Raw genomic sequence first — 18,877 nt, forward strand, 5'->3', positions numbered from 1 at the left:
GGCCACTCTGGCTTTGCAGTTAAAGTTTCCTTCCCAGCTGGTTCTAACCTAATTAACTTCCAAGATCACTGTCTTGGGCACAGACTGACCGACATACAGCCAACATCCAGAACTTCTAGTTCTGGTCTGAATTAAGCTCACCGTATTGAATATGAACTATGTACAAATTGCTGTGCTTGGCTTCAAAGGAATTGCAAGAATGACACACTACAGCGGTTCCCACCTTCAAAATGCTTACCACCTGGTAAGACAAATAGAACCTCTACACAAATGGTATGTGGACTCCGGGGTCAGACAATCTTGATTTCACACCCTATTCTGGCTCTGTGACCTTGAGCAGGTCACTTAACCTCTCTAAGTCTCAGTTTCCTCATCTGCAAAATGGGGATAATAGTGCCTACCTTATAGGCTAAATCATACACACACATATATATATAACTTAGATATGTTCATGACATTAATAATCACCATATCTTTGTTAACTATAATTATTAAACTCATGAAATTTAAATTATATAAAATATGTAAAGAATTTGGAATAGTTCTCTGAATATCAGTGGTGGTTATTATCATGGGAGGCAGTTGTAAGTGCTCACACAGTTACAGATAAAGTTCTAGGAAACATGAGAAGATCGCTCTTGCCTGCCAGGATCATGCAAGGCTCCTGGAGGAGGTGGCATTGAGTTTGAGCACTGAAGAGGGAATAGGATTTCAACAAGCAGGGATGCATAAATGTAGCAGAGAGCACCAAGCCACGGTGCGGCACTAAGAAATGAGAGTTCTATTGGGTGTCAGCTCTAGAGCACTTTGGCTGGAGACCAGGCACTGAGCCTGGCCGAGAGGCTGAGCTGGACTTTGGGCCCCAGCATCTTGAGGACAAGGGCCAAGTTTGGGGTGTGACACTGTGAATACCGGAGTAACTAGCCCAGCCCCGGAAGGAGGGAGGTGTGACACTTGAAAGACATCCAGGCTGGGAACTCCAAGACCAAGGTTCAGGTCCTGGCTGAGCTCCCAGTTGAACTGGGTGCTCTGAGGCTCATGTCTTCTCCTCCTCTGGGTTTGTTTTCTCACCTGTGACATGGGAATAATAAAACTTGGTACACCTCTCAATTTTGTTATAATTATTAACCATGGCATATCAATGTGAAAGTATAAATCAATATGTAAAATGCAAAGTACTATTCTTCAAGATAAAGAAGAAATAGTATATCATCTGCACAGCTCTGGGGGAAATGCAGAGGAATAAATCATTTAACAAGGAGACATGAAAATCATCTAGCATAACACCTGACTCATAACAGTAGTTGAATAAATGATCTCTCCCATAACTGACTGATTGGTTAACTTATTCATTCATTAATTCAACAAGTATTCCTGGAGTCTCCACTGCATGTCAGGCTTTAGGCTTGGTGATGGGAGAGAGTGGTATATAAGAGAGGCATAGACCCTGCCCTGAGACCCTTATAAGCAATACAGGGAACTGGCAACCTGAGGACGTCCCTCTGCCCCATACTAGCAGCTTCCATCCTGCTGGCCATCTTCTAGTTTCTTTCAAGGATTATTGCTATTGGACATTTATTTTATATATTTTTAAATCAGTGTTCTTTTTTTAAAAAATTATTTATTTTTGGCTGCGTTGGGTCTTCGTTGTTGCGGGGAGGCTTTCTCTAGTTGCGGTGAGCAGAGCCTACTCCTCATTGTGGTGCGCAGTCTTCTCATTGCAGTGGCTTCTCTTGTTGCAGAGCATGGGCTCTAGGGCACGCAGGCTTCAGTAGTTCTGTTACACAGGCTCAGTAGTTGTGGCACAGGGGCTTAGTTGTTCCGCAGCATGTGAGATCTTTGCGGACCAGGGCTCGAATCCGTGTCTCTCCTGCATTGGCGGGCAGATTCTTAACCACTGCGCCACAAGGGAAGCCCCTGGATGTTTCTTTTTCATTGATTTTAGGTTCCTAAGACACACACCCCTCCATGGGTCTTGAGAACACCTCCTCTCTGCCCTCTGCTGGTGGGGAGTTGTAAGGGCTTTGCAATAAACACCTCAGTGTTCATTACTTATAAATACCATGCATTCCTGCTGCCTTCCATCACCCCTGAGATGAACTGAAATGCTTTAATATTTAAAGAGGAATGAATTTGTAATTAGCACCTTAACTGTTATATCTGAGCCATTCTGGAGGTTTTCTATTTAAATGCAAATTGAATCTTCCTGAAGGAAAGCTAATAGGTGATGAAAGTAGATAGCAAGAGATGAGGAAGCAGGAGGTGGGAGGTGGTACTGACGTTGTGTTGTTGACCTGCTGCCTGCAGCCCACACTGCCCACACCCATAGACCAGGCCCTGAGGCTAAGGGAGCCTGAGGTGGGGTTTGAGTTGCTGGAGCCTGAGTCTCAAGTCTACTGTTTGTGGGGATGCCCAAATCAGCAGCCATTTGGGCGGGTCCTCACTGGGCTGCTGGAAGTCATCTTAGCATCATGGTGGCCTGGAGAAGATATTGGCTTTGGGAGAAGATATTCTCAGACAGAACTGGGTTTGAATCCAGAATCTTCTTCCGATTAGCCGTAAGAGCTTGGGCGAGTTTCTGAATTCCTCTGAGCCTCCGTGCTTTCATAATGTAAGCAGCCGTCAGTGCTTGTTCCTCTCAAGATTGCTGTAAAGATTACGTGATAAACAGAGAAAATGTGTCAGGTATACAGTAGGTGCCCAGCAAATGTTAGTTTCCTTCCATTGTCATAAGATATTGCTATGCAAACTTAATACGTCAAGGTAAGCAGGCTGTCAAGGAAAAGGTGGTATACCTCTATCTCCCTTTAAAGTAGCGTAAGTGGGCAGGGCGCGGGGGCGGACACAAACTTTCTCTATAAAGGGCCAGGTAGGAAATATTTCACACTTTTTGGGCCATACGCTCTCTGTTGCAACTATTCCACTCCACCATTGTAGTGGGAAAGCAGCCACAGACAACACATAAACGAATGAGTGAATGAGCATGGCTGTGTTCCAATATAACCTTATTTATAGATGATGAAATGTGAATTTCACATAATTTTCACATAGCACAAAATATTTTTCTTTGGATTTTTTTCCAACGATTTAAAAATGTAAAAACCGTTCTTAGATCACATGCCATACAAAAACAGGTGGAGGGCTGGATTTGGCCCACGAGTCATGTTTGCTCACCCCTGCCCTAAAGTATTACAAGAGGCCTTCACCTAAGATTTGGGAGACTCTGTACCAAGGAACCTCTCAGAACATAACTCCTGAGGCTGGGACCACAGGGGAGGGATGTCACCCAAGGAAGAAAATAGCCCTTTGGGCCAGGACTTCCAAGGACTAAAGGATGCACAGGATCCCTGGTGATGGTCTCTGCTGGGGTGGCAGCCGTTGGGTCAAGGCGTGAATAGAGGTGTCATTCTACTTCTTGCCTAGTGATGTCCAGGAAGGACTGAGGGCTCGTGGGCGCTGAGCAGGCAGCCATCTCCTGGTGACAGGCTAGGGATGGGTGCTCAAGGGCTGTATCCTCAACTGGGAAAGCAGTGCAAGCTCCTTGGGCTCCCCAGACCTCCCAGGGGCACACCTGCTGAGGACAGGCTGGACCTCTGATTCACCCAAGGCTCGGCCTGTTTCTCCCCTTTCCTGGGCTCTCTTACATCTATTGTTAAACACACACACACACACACACACACACACACACACGCACACAGAGCCCACTTGCAGCCAGCCCTCCCCCTTCTCTCTGTCTCTAGCACAGAGAGAACACAGGTCACTACACCAGATGGCAACTTTGCAGCTGAGGCAGACTGCCAGTCTCCCATTGGAGGAAGGGTTAAAGCAGGGGAATGGATGACGCCAGCTCCGCAGTCCCCACCCCTTTCTCTTTAATAATGTGCCTCTGCCTGGTCCCTTCTCCAGAACCTCTGGGGAGGAGGGTGTGTGTGTGTGTGTGTGTGTGTGTGTGTGTGTGTGTGTGAGTGTGTGTGAGATGTGACGCACCAGAGGACAAGGGGGAGAGGTGAGGAGAGACAGTGCCAGAGGGAGAGCCACCCTGTACGTCTATAAATGTCCCAACCAGGGTGGACAGACACCTCTTTCCAGCTGGAGGATGAGCCAGACCTGCTTCTCTGGCACCCTTGGAGGATCGTGGGCTCCTGGAGGTGGAGGTGAGCAGAGCCACAGGCTGGAGAATGAGGCTACTCTGTTAGAAGCTGCCCGAGGCCCGGCAGGAAGGCAGAGGCAGAGGGCTGGGACCTCTGAGGGTAACTGCTCTCAGCTCCTGGCTCTCTAGAGGCCCCAGGCTGAGTGTCTTCTCACGCCAGTCCAACTTGCGGGTCCCCCTCCTGCTCCTGCCAGCCCCGTAAAAGGGCCTGGAGCCTTGCATCCCACGGCATATCAGGTTCAGCCAAATCTGCTGCTAACAGGGAGGCAGGGAAGGAGAGTCAGGCCCTGAGAAGCCCTCCTCCTAATGTAAGCAGTGATGATCAATAGAAACCCAGCAAGTGTGATTTACCGGGTGAGCAGTACCCACCTGGAAAAAAGGGGGCTCTCCAGGGAGTTGCCAGGACGAAGATGAGACGGCAGCCTTGCAGCCTGAGCTTTTGTCCTCCGGATGAGACAGCTTTGCCGGGAAGTGGGGGCCTGTGCAGGAGGTGAGCAGGTGAGGCTTTTGTCTGAGGAAGGCCTTATTCCTGGGCCTCAGAGCTCCGTGGACTGGGCTGTGTGTCCACCACCCTGCTCACTCAGAGCCTGTCAGCAGGAGAGCCAGCCCCCGCCCACCCCCCCCCCCGACCTTGCCCCCTAAGTGCACACACGCAGGCACCATCCATGACAGGCGGGCTGGCCCATCTGCCAATCAATCTTCCTTGCCGATTTCCCAGCTGGAGCAGCGGGGCTGGTGTGTAAATCATTCAGAGCCCTCTCTCAGCTCTGCCAGGACATGGAGCTCTTTTTAATTAAGAAGAATGGAGGGTGATGTTGGCTCTGGAGATGGCGGTATTAACTTACTAATGGGCATTTAAAGAGCTGTGTTTGAGAGCCCTGCTCCTGCCTTCCCTAGCCTACAGCCTCTTGCTCCTCTGCAGAGCCACCCAGACCCCCATCAAGGCTCTGCTATCCTCTACATTAGAAGGGGTAGAGGATAAGCCCCCCCGGAAGTGCCCGGTCAGGCCCTGGCCTTGTGACCTGGGACAAACGGGCCCATTTTTTGCTTTTAGAGGAAGGGCCAGAACTGGGATGACTTGAGCCCTGAGTCCTCTGCCTCCTGTTCTTGCAGCTTGTGGGAGGGCAACAGGCACCCCGGAAATGTCAGGACCCAGCAGGAAGCATGATTAGGCTTCCAGGTGGGTACCCAAGGTCTACAAAAAGGCAGCCCATTAGCCATAGCTGCAGCTCTCACAGGTCCCTGTGTCCCCGGCTGAGCTGGGGGAAAATGCAGGTGGTGGCAACAGCAGCGCCAGGGGAAGGCCCCCAGTAAAGTCCCTTCCGGTGACAGAACCTTGGGTAGTGGGCAGTGCCTACGAGAGTCGGTGAGGCCAGACCTCTGTGTGTTTGCACGTCTCGGAAGAATGTGAGGATGTCCATTCTGGAAACTTCTGCTTTGTCACTATGGTTGAACGATTCTTTCTCTAGGGCTTGCCACCCTGCACGCCCGCTGTGGAAGGACATTCGGGCTGGGAGTGACCTCAGGCTACCGTCTGCTTCCTCTGCTTTCTAATTTTACAGACTCCAGAATGGATATGACTCGCCCAGAGGTGCACAGCCCGGTTATGACAAGACAATGGGCTGGAACAAAGGTTTCCTGACTCTCAGTCCTGTGTCTTTCCTGTTTCCAGTACCTCCCAGGGGAGGTGACACCATGGTCTCTCACCTCACCTCCTGCTGGTGTTTTAATTTTCTGATGCTCCCGGGCAGGAAATTCTTCCTTTTTTATAACCCAGATCCTCAGGCTTTATTATAAGCCCCATTTCCTCTTACAATTTCCTCAATAAACACAGGGACGTCGCCAAGGTCTTTCAAAGAAGGTTCCTCTTCCTGCTGTCATTGTCATCTTATGCATTAAACGGAAGAGTATGCGCTTCCCAATTCTTTCTTCTAAATCGTGCAGTTTGTGAGTCTGAAAATCAAGATGACCACCGCCCACCCCGCCCTGCCAATCCCTTACCTGTGATCCATTTTACACTTAGGTAAAATGTCCCGATTTTACCTAAGTAGGCAGAAGTTGCTCGTGGGTGGACAGATGCATTTAAAACTGATACCCAGTAAGTCCCTCTAGGCTCTAGGCTCTATGCTGTATGCTCTGTGCTCTGTGCTCTGTGCTGTATGCTCTGTGCTCTGTGCTGTGTGCTGTGTGCTGTGTGCTCTGTGCTATACTTTGCAGTAGGAGGAGGGAGCAAGGTGGGTACTGGAAGGAGCGTGGCTAACTCAGCTCTCTAATCAAGGCTGCATGGTCAGGAGGGGAAGCCCCGTTGTCTGAGGCCATCCCGTGGGACCTCAGACTGACACCCTAAGGGTGGCAGTGCCATATGAACAGACGCAGATTATGGCTGTGGCTGCTGGCACCTGTGTTGCACCCGCTCCAATCAAGTCCTCTTGAGCCCTAAATCCTTCCTCTGGGCTGATATCAGGACTGGGCAGGGCGGGCTCTAATGAGGCTTTTCAATGTTGGGGGAGGAATCTACCCTTCCCTTGGTCTGCTGGCAGCCTCAGTCCTAATTGGATGAGTCACCTTCCCTCCCCAGCCCCTGAATACCACAAGCCCAAGCTTCTGGTGAGGAATAAGAATGTACTTATCTAAAGGAGAGGCACCAGCTGTTCTCCAGATCACAATGCTGTTTAGGCTGCAGTGGAAGGAATTCCAGTTAGCTAGGAGGAAATATGCTGTCCAAGACATAGGCCCAGAAATGGTTGGATACAGGAGGGTGGGGGCCCTGGTAAGGTGCCTGCCTCGTGAGATTGGCACGTGCTATTGGACACACTGCCTGGAGTACACAGAAAGTCAGAGGTATGGAAACCTGCCATCACAGAGGGAGGAAAGCTGTACTCTTTATAGAGGACCTACTGCCTGCCCAGGAGCCATGCCTGGCATCTCGTTCCCCCCATAATGCTGGAAAGTAGATTTTCTTCTTCCCTTTTCCACAGATGAGGAACTGAGATTCAGGATGTAAGTGATTTATTCATAGTCACACAGCCAGGGGACGGCTGAGCCAGGATTCAAGCGTCTGTCTGATTCCAGATTCCACACACCTTCCCACTGCCCTGTGACTGTGGGGCACTGCAGAGAGAGAACTACACAGGGGAGGTGACCCAGCCTCAGGGGGCTCCAGGTGCGTCCCTCCCCCAGAGTGGTACCCACAGAGGGAGTTCCGTGGTATCTACTGACAGGAGGGTAAACTGTATTTCTGAGGAGGGAGAAAGGAGCTACTGTAGAATTTAATAGCTAAACAACACCTCTTTCCCCACCCCCACCCCGTGTGCTCTACACTTGGAATCCCACCAGTCCCTTGAGGCCCTACACAGAGATACTACATCCATAGTCTGCCACACTGGGAATCTGCCTAGTTTACTGGGAAGAGACAGTCACCTCACTACACCCTCAGCTTCCCCAAAACCTACCACAGAGTTCCGTGAAGGCCGGCCCCTGAATAGCTAATAAAGGCAATCGATGCTGAGTCAGACTGTGCATTTTCATGTATGTAAATTAGGCTTTAATAAAACCAATTTGAGACTTAAAAAATAATAATAATAGGGGCTTCCCTGGTGGCACAGTGGTTGAGAGTCCGCCTGCCGATGCAGGGGACGCGGGTTCGTGCCCCGGTCTGGGAAGATCCCACATGCCGCGGAGCGGCTGGGTCCATGAGCCATGGCCGCTGAGCCTGCGCATCCGGAGCCTGTGCTCCGCAACAAGAGAGGCCACAACAGTGAGAGGCCCGCGTACCGCAAAAAAAAAAAAAATAATAAGTATTTCTGGGGCTGAGCACCCCTCAACCGATTTGACGGATGCATTAATACCACAATAATTAAGACTCCAAAGTACCAAAGGCCTCATCTTTAGAGGCTTTCATGAACTTTCCTCTCCCCATTTTCCTACCTTCCCAGTACCACCTTGTAACCAAGGCAAAAACTCACTTTCTTAGAGAGAAGAGAAACCCAGACCCGAGGCAACACAAGGTTTTAAAGCAGAAGGATTTAGGCTTGACATGAGGAAGAATTTCCTGATGGGGAAAGTGGTTACCCACTGGAACGAGCTGGTGAAAAATAAAAGGGGGTCACTGGACTCCCCACCTCTGCTTGGCACTCCACAAGTCCCCAGCTTGGTGCACTCAGCCCAGGCATGGAAACCGCAGGTGACTCAGGGAATCTTAAGTGGTGGTTGCTAGGTTACAAGCTTCCTCAACGTCTTTCAGTGTAAAGACTAAAGGATGTCACCTGGCTGGGAGGAAGAGCTATGGGGGAAGGAGTGGGGGAAATGCGGAAAAGCCAGGACTTCCAAAACAAGGAATTAGGCCATGGCCTGGAAGGCATCCTCTTCTTAGTACTTTTCCAAGGGTCTGAGTCCCATAGTCCTCACAGAGGGTGTTGCTTGCAGGACATGAACATTAGGTTAGAATGGGGCCTATTCTGGGCCTGGATTCTAGTCCTTTCCCAGCTATGCTGCCTGGCACAGACAGTATGGCAACGGGGAGAGGACAGTCACTGAAACCTTTGAGGTCTGGGCCCCTTCCTTCACTGTAATTGGACAGAAAGCCAAGTGAGAGTAGTGAAGCCTGATGTCCTTAATAATGCACAATTCTTTCATTTGTGATTTAATTATGATAAAGCGAAAGAGCACTGGATTTGGAGTTCACAAACTAGACCCACCCTGAACGGCTCACATGGTCATAAGTCAGTTACTTCATGTCACTAAGTCTCAGAGTCCTCATCTGTAAAACAGGGTGCTAATACCTGCCTGACAACCTTTCCTAGGGTTTTTAAGATTACGAGAAAGTGGATGTGCGAGGGCTTAGTTTAGCTCGAGTTATGCAAACATAAAGTAGTATGAACTTTCTATACCTGCTCACTGAGCTGTCCCAGCTGGGGTGGGTGGAGGCACAAGAAACCTTGCCTCACTGCTTTGGGAGAAGGCTCCATGGGCAAGAGAGGCTGAAGGTGGACCCTCAACAAGCCCCTCTGTGGAATGCTTATGGCTTTCAATCCTCCTGATCACCCTGCCGTGATTTTGTGAAGACAGTTTAAATTGATGGTTGAGGGTTTGTTCCCTATTCCTCTGGGCAGACTGTGATCTCCAGGAAGAAGAGAAATGTTTGATGTTTCCTGTGAAACTTCATTAATTCAGACCACATTTTTTGGAATTCGTGTTCTTATTGAATAAACAGAACACAAATTTCAGGGAGGGGGAAATTTCGCCCCTTACTCCTCTTGAGTTCTTTTGGCTGGTCTAATAGTTAAATTGACAAGATTGTCAGGAGGGGAAAACAAGCCAATTTAATTCACATGCACAGAGGTCCCATAGAAATGGGACCCCCGAAGTGCCATAGCAGGCTGTTTATATGTCATTTTTATTTATTTTTTATTTTTTGCGGTACGTGGGCCTCTCACAGTTGTGGCCTCTCTCTTTGCGGAGCACAGGCTCCAGACGCGCAGGCTCAGTGGCCACGGCTCACGGGCCCAGACGTTGTGCGGCATGTGGGATCTTCCCGGACTGGGGCACGAACCCGTGTCCCCTGCATCGCAGGCGGACTCTCAGCCACTGCGCCACCAGGGAAGCCCTATATGTCATTTTTAGACAAACAATTATTTGTGAAGACTTACCAAAGGGGCTTGCGCTTCAGGTACAGACTAATGAAGTAACAAAATCTGTTTATACAGTTTTCTTAGCCTTGAATTCCCTAACTCTGGTGATAAGTAAGGATGCTTTCTCTCTCCTGATATGGGGAGGATATTTTCACATGGGAGATTTATTTCCCACTTTCAGGGGAAAGAAGGGGTACAGAGTGTTTTTTTAATATCAAATGTTTTTTCCCAACAGCTGTTCCTCAAGTAACTTTAACTTAAAATAATCAGTATGCCATTGTGGTATACCTTGGGGTGGCCTGCTCTGAGCCCCAACACAACTGTCCTCTGTGAAGGTTCTTAGAGGTACTTACTATGTAAGTACAGAGAATTCAAACTAAACAGCAGTGGAATTTCTAAGCCAAGAACTCAAGATGTTAAGGTGGGCCTATGAGCTGTTAAGAGGTACTGTGACCTCTGTTTCTCACAGGAAGTCATTTCTAAGTGAGGGGCAAAATGTTTGTGCTTGTTCTCAGTTTTTCTTTTTCTTGGTTTTGTTGATAGTAGTTGTAGTAGTAATGGTATTCATAGTGATTTACCAGACCCTTGCTGTGTGTCAGAAGCTGAACTGAACACTTTACAAATATCATCTCATTTTTTAAAAAAATAAATTTATTTTTGGCTGCGTTGGGTCTTTGTTGCTGCACGACGGCTTTCTCTAGTTGCGGCGAGCAGGGGCTACTCTTCGTTGTGGTGCTCGGGCCTCTCACTGCGGTGGCTTCCCTTGTTGCAGAGCACGGGCTCTAGGCATGCGGGCTTCAGTAGTTGTGGCTCACGGGCTCTAGAGCTCAGGCTCAGTAGTTGTGGCGCACGGGCTTAGTTGCTCCGCGGCATGTGGGATCTTCCCGGACCAGGGCTCAAACCTGTGTCACCTGCATTGGCAGGCAGATTCTTAACTGCTGCACCACCAGGGAAGTCCCAAAAATATCATCTCATTTAATCTTCACAAAAATCTACAAGGATATATCTATACCATGGAATGCTACTCAGAAATAAAAAGGAATGAACTAGTGATACATGCAACAACTTGGATGAATCTCCACAGAATCATGCTGGGAGAAAAGAAAGCCAATACCCAAAGGTTACGTACTGTAAGTTTCCATTTATATAACATTCTTGAAATGACAGAACTATGGAAATGGAGAACAGATTGGTGGTTGCCAGGAGTTGGAGAGAGAGGGGTGAGAGGGAAGAAGGTAGGGGTATAAAAAGGCAATATGTACACCTGAAACTAACACAGTGTTGTAAATCAACTATACTTCAATTTAAAAAAAAAGGCAACATGAAGGGTTCTTGTGGTGATGGAAATATTCTAAATCTTGACTGATCAATTTCCATATCCTGGCTATGATATTATTGTACTATATGTTTTGCAAGATGTTACCATTGAGAGAAATTGGGTAAAAGGTGTTATTTCTTACAACTGCATGTGAATCCACAATTTATCTCAAAATACAAAGTTTAATCTAAATAAAATAAGGAAACTGAGCCTCGGAGTAGTTAAATAATTTCAGAGCCAGAATTCAAACCCAGCTCTGTCAGACTCCCAAGCCTGAGCGTTTCAACACTTGGCTCTATTCAAGGGAACCATGTGGGAGGACCCCACAAGCCTGCAGTTCATCACACCAGGTGGCTCACTGGTGTCATGGGCACTTTTGTTACTGGGGACTACTGTCCTGATAAGGCCATTACAGAATGGCTTGAAAGAATTATCTGGCAAGACCTGTGGGTTGGTGCTGAGGGCCAAGATTTGATAACCAGGTTTTCCCTTCCTAAGATGTGATGTGGGAGGGACCACTCACGTGTTTGCCTTTCCACTTTTGTCTGTGGCTGTGTGTCCGCATAACTGTGCATTTTCTGTCAGTTTCTCCGTGGATATGAGCATCTCCGGGTGGAGGGTGAGGTGATGTGTAAATTATGCACATGTGCGCAGGTCGGTGCGTACATTGGATGCACCCGTGTCAGGTCTGCGTGTGTCACACCCACATAACTTGTTTCTATGAGGTTAAACCATTTGATAATACCTCCCCCAAAGCAAAGTCGACTATTGAGCCAGGCTGTCACGAACTGGGTCTGTGTACTGTAGATAAACTGGGTAATTGGACTCTCTGCCTCCTCATCCAAAACAAACACTCACAAACCGCCCACCCCCACACTGGAGGGAGTCTAGTCCCCGTCATCTGGGTACTTGGCTCTAGTGCCCCGCTTTCCCTGAACAGTGGGCAAGGTGAGCGTCTCCCGCCGGGCCCTTTCCCTCCCCCGCAGTCCGGGCGCAGCCAGGGCTTCTGTAAAGAGGTCAGGGCTCGCTTCGCCGCGGGGCGCACGCGGGTTCCTGCACAGGTGTGGTGGCTGATGGTGGGGATGTGCGTGGAGCCGGCTCGCCGGCCTCCCCCCAACTCCACCCTCCGGCGGCGTTTCCGCTTCTCCTTCCTGCTGCTCATTTATTCTCCTCTTCTGGGTGTGTGACAGCGGTGTGCGGAGCGAGGAAGGACAGAGCGCCCTCTCCCCTGCTCCCCGCGCCGCTCTCGGGTAATGCGCTGCCTGCGCCTCGCCGCCGCACTGTGTAAGTGGCGCGGGGGCAGGGACGGGAGTCGGCGGGGAGGGAGAGCCGGGGGAGGCAGGCGGCGGCGCCGAAAGGTAACTCCTTGCTTCGCCGGGAGGCAGCCTGGCACCCCGAACCCCGGAACGCCCCGGCCCCCCACGCGTTCCGCGGGTTTCCGACCAGCTGGCTGGGAGCGGCGGGGGACAAAGCGGTGCGGGTTTGATGCCGCCGCGGGGTGGCGCCCTCGCCGCCGCGTCTTCCCTTGAAAGTTGGCGGGGGGCTGGGAGCCCGCTCGCCCGCCCACGCCAGGCCAGGGCGCCGGGCCCGGCTGCCCTTGATTCGCCCCATTCCTCCCGCAGGGCCGGGCTCGGACGCCTCCGGACAGCTGAGTCTCGAGGAACGGTGAAGCGCTGGCCGGCGTCGGGGCCCTTGCTGGGGGTCGGGCGGGAGCAGGCGAACCGGAGCGAGATGGAGGCGGCGAGAGGGGGCGCGGAGTAGCCGGCGGACCCCCGGGCTCGCACCTCCCACGGCAATCCGCGGGGGCGCGGCGGGCGGGGTCCCCGGGAGTGCCATGGAGGTGCCCAACGTCAAGGACTTCCAGTGGAAGCGCCTGGCGCCACTGCCCAGCCGCCGGGTCTACTGCTCCCTGCTGGAAACCGGGGGGCAGGTCTATGCCATCGGGGGGTGTGACGACAACGGCGTCCCCGTGGACTGCTTTGAGGTCTACTCCCCCGAGGCCGACCAGTGGACCGACCTGCGCCCCCTGCCCACAGCCCGGGCCGGGGTGGCTGTCACCGCCCTGGGGAAGCGGATCATGGTGATCGGGGGTGTGGGCACCAGTCAGCTGCCTCTGAAGGTCGTGGAGATGTACAACATCGATGAAGGCAAGTGGAAGAAGAGAAGCATGCTGCGCGAGGCCGCCATGGGCATTTCTGTCACGACCAAAGGCGAGTGGGGCCAAGGCTGAGGGTGGGCAGAGAGAAGGGAGTGGGGCGCCACGGGGAAAGGGATGGAAGCCAACACTGAGTTGGAGGCCACTGTCACATTCCCGATCCCCAGCTGATCTTTACAATGGACACTGAAACTAGAGACCCGCTGGCCTTATTTTACAGAGGGGAAAATTGAGACTCAGCAAGTGAAGTGTCTAGTAAATCAATATGATGCCAGAGCTCCACTCACCCCACCAGATTCCTCCCAGCAAACTGGGCAGGCCGGGCCAGAGGGGAGAGCCAAAGGGGGTTAGTGCAATGTCCCTGTACATCCCTTCATTCAGCAGAATGATTGGGCCTTCCACCCACAGCACCAAATCCCCTGAAATCTTCCTTGCAAGTGCCACCACCTCCAGACACATATTTGGGGCCCTGGGGATGTTCATGCCATCCTCGTACCATCACTAGGCCCCACTGGGAGGGCTTTGGGACCTGATTCCAGGACCTTCTCACCACCATCTGCCTCCTGATCTCAGAGACACTGATGAGTGGACACCATAATGTTCCTGAGGGTCGTGCTTCTGGGGCATCTTGCCCAGGTTCACTAGGTTCTCAGGGCATGCATGTGCTGATCACGTAGCTTTGATTCTCATTTCGCTTTTTCCAAGCCCATCATTTCTTTCTTTTCAGGCCTGGTACAGCCCAGAGCACAGAGGGGGCTCTGAAAGCTCTTTTGCTAAAACACACAGGGTTTTATGGAAAATGGCCCAGCAGGAGTTAGGAGACCCCAAGTTCAGATCAGACAGGCTTAGTGGGATGCAGCCTTCTCTCCTTCTCTTGCAAAACCATTTCAGCTGCCTGTCAGGTCTACTGTAGATCAGAAACCAGTGTTTCTTGAGTACCTGCTCCGTCCCTGGCACAGTTCTAGGTCCCAGGGAGGAAGGAAAGACGCAGAAGTTCTGATCCCTGCCTTTAGGAGCCCAGGTCTTACCAATGAAGGTCAGAGAGAGAAACTCTAACTCAAAATCCCTGAGGGCAGAGTAGCCAATGGGGCCTCCTGAACTCCCAGTAAGAAAGATGGAAGGCGTGGAGGCCCATGGGGAAATAGAGAGGGAAAGGGTAGTCCTTTATCCGCAGATCTCAATAAGTGGGGCTGAAAGATTAAGAACCAACATTTATTGAGTCCTTACCATAGGTGCCTTATAGGTATGAACCCCTTTGACCCTCACAACCTGTCTCATGAGTTAAGTGCTATTACTATCTTCATTTTAGAGAGAAGCAATGTGAGGCCCAGAGAGGTTAAGTAACTTGCCCAAGGTTACGCAGCCAGCAGGTGATGGTCGAGTCTGTGCTCTTAACTATGGCATTGAATGGGTTCAACAGTTAGTTTACTAAGAATTTACACGCTTTCTAGCAGATGCTGGGGCCACAGATTAACAAATCTCAAGAACCTAACAATCTATTGAAAGAAGCATACAAAGGTTATTTCAGTAACGTGTGGCAAGTAGGGTGGTGCAGGTGCCACAGGAGGTCCTGAGCCACCGCTCTCAGCCCAGCCTTGCAATCCAGGGACACCCAGGTGACTCTGGAAGGATGAGTAAGAATTGGGTGCAGGAATGGTAGTGTGGACTGGATGTGAGGGTTCGCAGCTGGAGGTGTGTGGGTGAAAACAGGAATAGAAGAGGCGGAGTTTGTGTAAGGTAAATTTCTCATTAGCAGGCCCCATCTCCCAGCCACAGGCTAGGGCTGGGATTTGTTTTCCCTCTCTTTAGTAAGATTGGAAAGTAGAAAGAAGTAGTACTCACCCCTGCAATCCCCTTGAAGAATGAAAGTCTCATAGAGCCGGAAGCAGTGAGGACTGGCTACTAGGAGACAGAATCCTGGGCAGGGGTGAGTCCCTGGGAAAAAGAGGGCCCTGGGGGTAGGGCTGTGTCCTTAACAGGCTGCGTGAGGTACTGGGGTGAGGCCCAGGGAAACATGGAGGCGTTGCCCATCCCCTCTGCTTCACTGTGTCACCCGCAACCAAGAGCAGTAGAGGGCGGTGGGGGGGGGACTCACTTCTCTGGGCAGGGCTTCTCATAGGGGCCAGTTTTCTCTCCTCCAAAGCCTCTCCCTCATTCACCCCTAGCCCATTCAGTGCAGGGTGCCTCCTGGAGCCCAGAGCTTTCCTGTGCATGAAGGAGGATAGCCTTCACCTATCCGGACAAAGAAAGAGATGGCAGCAGGCCAGTGTCCCACAAGGCCAATGACACCAGGGCTGACCTCATTTCCAAAGGCTCCTGCTAGGTCTAGAGAGTTCTGATCTGGGAGTTCCTGAGGAAGAGGCCACTATTGGAGGGTATCAGAGGAATACCCCTTCTCTTTGGCCTCCCTCTGGCTGCCCAGGAAGGAGGAGAATGGAGGGGATAAGACCTGCAAAGGGTTGTCCAGGCCTAGACTCCACTGCAGTATACCTCTGTGAAAGCCTTAGTATTTCGGGTTTAACCAAGGGCCAGCCACCAAGGAAGGCTAAGGCATGTAGGCCTGACATGGCTTCAAGAAGACCCAGGCTTGACTGTGGCAGGAACTTTTAATGGTGCCACCAACCCATTCTCGGGCAGAGCGGTGGTTGGGACCTAGCCGGGCTTCAGTGCTTGTATTCCAGGGGTTAACAGAGCCTGGCCATGGTAGGAGCTGAGTACGATGGGCCTGTCTCATAGTGTCTGCTGTATGGCCTTTCTCCTTAGATTACCGAGTGTACGCGGCAGGCGGGATGGGCCTGGACCTCCGTCCACACAACCACCTCCAACACTATGACATGCTCAAGGACATGTGGGTGTCTCTAGCACCCATGCCCACCCCGAGATATGCTGCCACCTCATTCTTCCGAGGTTCCAAGATCTATGTGCTGGGTAAGGACAGGTTGTCTGGCCCATGTCTGGCCCTTCTTCCCTCCCCCGGGTCAGTTCCTGTTGGAAGCAGTGCCTGTGTGCTGAGCATCTCCGGGGCACTGGGGGTTAATCATGCTGCCCCACCCCTCAGGGAGCTTCCTATATGATCTGATAACAGTCAGAAGGGGAAACCCAGCCCCAGTCCTCAGAGACTTACTCTTCTGCCCAACCTTCGCCCTACTCTGGCCTCCAGGGGGACGACAGTCCAAGTACGCGGTCAACGCCTTCGAGGTCTTTGACATCGAGACTCGCTCCTGGACCAAGTTCCCCAACATTCCCTGCAAGCGGGCCTTCTCCAGCTTTGTGACCTTAGACGACCGCTTGTACAGCCTGGGTGGCCTGCGGCAGGGTCGGCTCTACCAGCAGCCCAAGTTCCTCCGGACGATGGACGTGTTCGACATGGAACAGGGTAAGCTGGGCACCAGTCCCCGGCTGCGCATCTCCCTTCTGGCTGAATCCCTCACCTTACCCCCATCCCATCCATCCACCCAGGCTCACTTACCCAGCTGGGTGAGCCTTTCAGAGTCTGAACACCCTTGTCCATTCAGGGCTACTCTTGGGATCAAGTTCTTTCATCTGTACAGGGTTCCCTTTGATTGGTTAGTTGTTTTTATCAAAGCCTTTTCCACCTATTGTCCATTCTTACAACATCCAGCCAGGGCCAGGTGAGGAAGGGCTTTTTCCTGTTTTTTACTCGTGGAAAAACAGAAGGATCCTGACTCTGACGCTCTCTGCCTCTAGTCAGCCTCCTTTCCAGCTTAAAGCCCGTGAGAACAGAGGTAGAACAAGGTGATTTGTCATAAGAGATTATGGTTCCTTGGATTACAGCAAGCATGGGAGAGGGTAGAGTATCATTTCAAACAGCAGGAGACATTGTGTATGCGCTGAGCACACAGGGTAGATGGAGTGGAGATGCTGCCTAGGGTGAGAGCAGTTTGGGACTCATGTGTATTTGGAGGGGCGGGTGGTCAGCATCTAATTCTCTCTGTGTATCTCCTGCCATCACCCATGGCCTATAGGAGGATGGCTGAAGATGGAGCGCTCATTCTTCCTTAAGAAGCGGCGGGCAGACTTTGTGGCCGGCTCTCTGAGTGGACGGGTCATAGTGGCTGGAGGACTTGGTAAGGATAGAGCTTCCGGGCTGGCACTGTGGTCTGGTGCTTGGTGGATTCTAGGCGATCAGCATGAGCAGCAGAGGGTGCTGGCTCCTTGCACACCACCTGCCTACTGCTTTATTCCAAAGAATTTCAAAGCACTCCCCTCCTCCCAGCCTAGATGTCGTGTCTCCACGGATGGGCCTCAGTTGCGGTCTATCGGTCCCCTTACACAGGAGAAACTGAGGCCCAGAGTGCATAAGGGACATACTGATTACCATGTGACACAGGCTTGCCAAGCACAGGTCCCTGGGCCCCTGTCCAGGAATGACTGGAGGTGAAAGTGTGGCAGGGATTGGCCTTGGTCCTCTTTCTCTTCTCCCTGGATACCCAGCTCTGTCATGGAGTAGAGAAGCAGTCTGATCAAATCAGTTATTCTAATGAATTCAGGATTTGCTGTATAAGACCTCCCAGAGATTAGGGTATTTTGAAGGCAGGACCCCAACATCAACAGGGGAGAGACAGATGGGCAGCAGAGCTTCCAGGAACCCAGAGTTTACTCAGTGTGGACAGACACCCTGTTTACCCACACAGGAAAGCAGCTTGATGTAAGCTAGACCATGTGAGCAGCTTTCTCAGTAAAGGGCAGAAGAGAGGCAGTAGTGTCTAGAAACTTCTGGTAAAAGCAGCGGTGGGGAAAAAAAGTTACTCTTGAGATGAAAAGACAGAGAAGGCAGGAAGGACAAAGCAGCTGTTTGACAAAAGGGTGGGGAAGGAGCAATTCTGTAGCCAAGGAAGTTGAGGTTGATTGGCTTCTGCTTGTGGTTCCAGAGGGGGGCGGGGAGCAAGATGGGGGGACTCTCCCGGGGCAGATTGGTGACTGGACTCCTTTGTAAGGTCCGGTTCCCTTGGCACTTTCAGGGAACCAACCCACTGTCCTGGAGACGGCAGAGGCGTTCCACCCGGGGAAGAACAAGTGGGAGGTCCTCCCCGCCATGCCCACACCCCGCTGTGCCTGCTCCAGCATCGTTGTCAAGAACTGCCTCCTAGCCGTGGGGGGCGTCAACCAGGGTCTGAGCGATGCGGTGGAAGCCCTGTGTGTCTCTGACTCCTAGCTGGCTCTGGGCCCAGCCACCGTGTCCCGGACCGGATCACCCCACTCTGGACAAGAGGAATGATCTCATCAAAGTAGTTTGGGCTGCTTCCCCGGATGCCAGCTCCTGTCAGCAGCCAGTGGGGTTAGGCCATTGGGCTCTAAGTGACCTCTCCACCTCCAAACCCTACCAATCCGAGAAAATTGTAAGAAGTCTCGATGACTCTGCCATCCCCCTTCCCCTGTTGGGGCTCAGGTGACTTCTGGGGAGAGTTCTCACTTACTGCTCAGGCAGAGAAAGGTAGGTAGCAGGAGTATATGCTACCTCCCTTCCTGTGGGTTTACCTCTCCCATCTCCAGGATAGGGGGTACGCAGGGCAGTTCTGACCCAGAGGATAGCTACTTGTAGCTGTCCTTTCCCTGGATCTGCGCTAGTCTGAAGGTCTCTTGGGATGGAAGATGGAGAAGGG

The 18,877-nt window shown here is 51.6% G+C and overlaps 1 protein-coding gene across 1 annotated transcript; it reads left to right on the forward strand.

Moving 5' to 3' along the window:
• The first annotated feature begins 12,932 nt into the window (after positions 1 to 12,932).
• On the forward strand, positions 12,933 to 18,443 carry KLHDC8A (kelch domain containing 8A). Its single transcript, XM_065890638.1, has 5 exons — positions 12,933 to 13,308; positions 16,017 to 16,181; positions 16,414 to 16,629; positions 17,240 to 17,341; positions 18,236 to 18,443. The coding sequence occupies exons 1-5, from the start codon at positions 12,933 to 12,935 to the stop codon at positions 18,427 to 18,429; spliced, it is 1,053 nt and encodes a 350-aa protein (XP_065746710.1). The 3' UTR covers positions 18,430 to 18,443.
• The last annotated feature ends 434 nt before the right edge of the window (positions 18,444 to 18,877 follow it).

The sequence above is a fragment of the Phocoena phocoena genome, chromosome 1 (genome assembly GCF_963924675.1).
Source record: "Phocoena phocoena chromosome 1, mPhoPho1.1, whole genome shotgun sequence".
Classification (NCBI taxonomy): domain Eukaryota; kingdom Metazoa; phylum Chordata; class Mammalia; order Artiodactyla; family Phocoenidae; genus Phocoena; species Phocoena phocoena.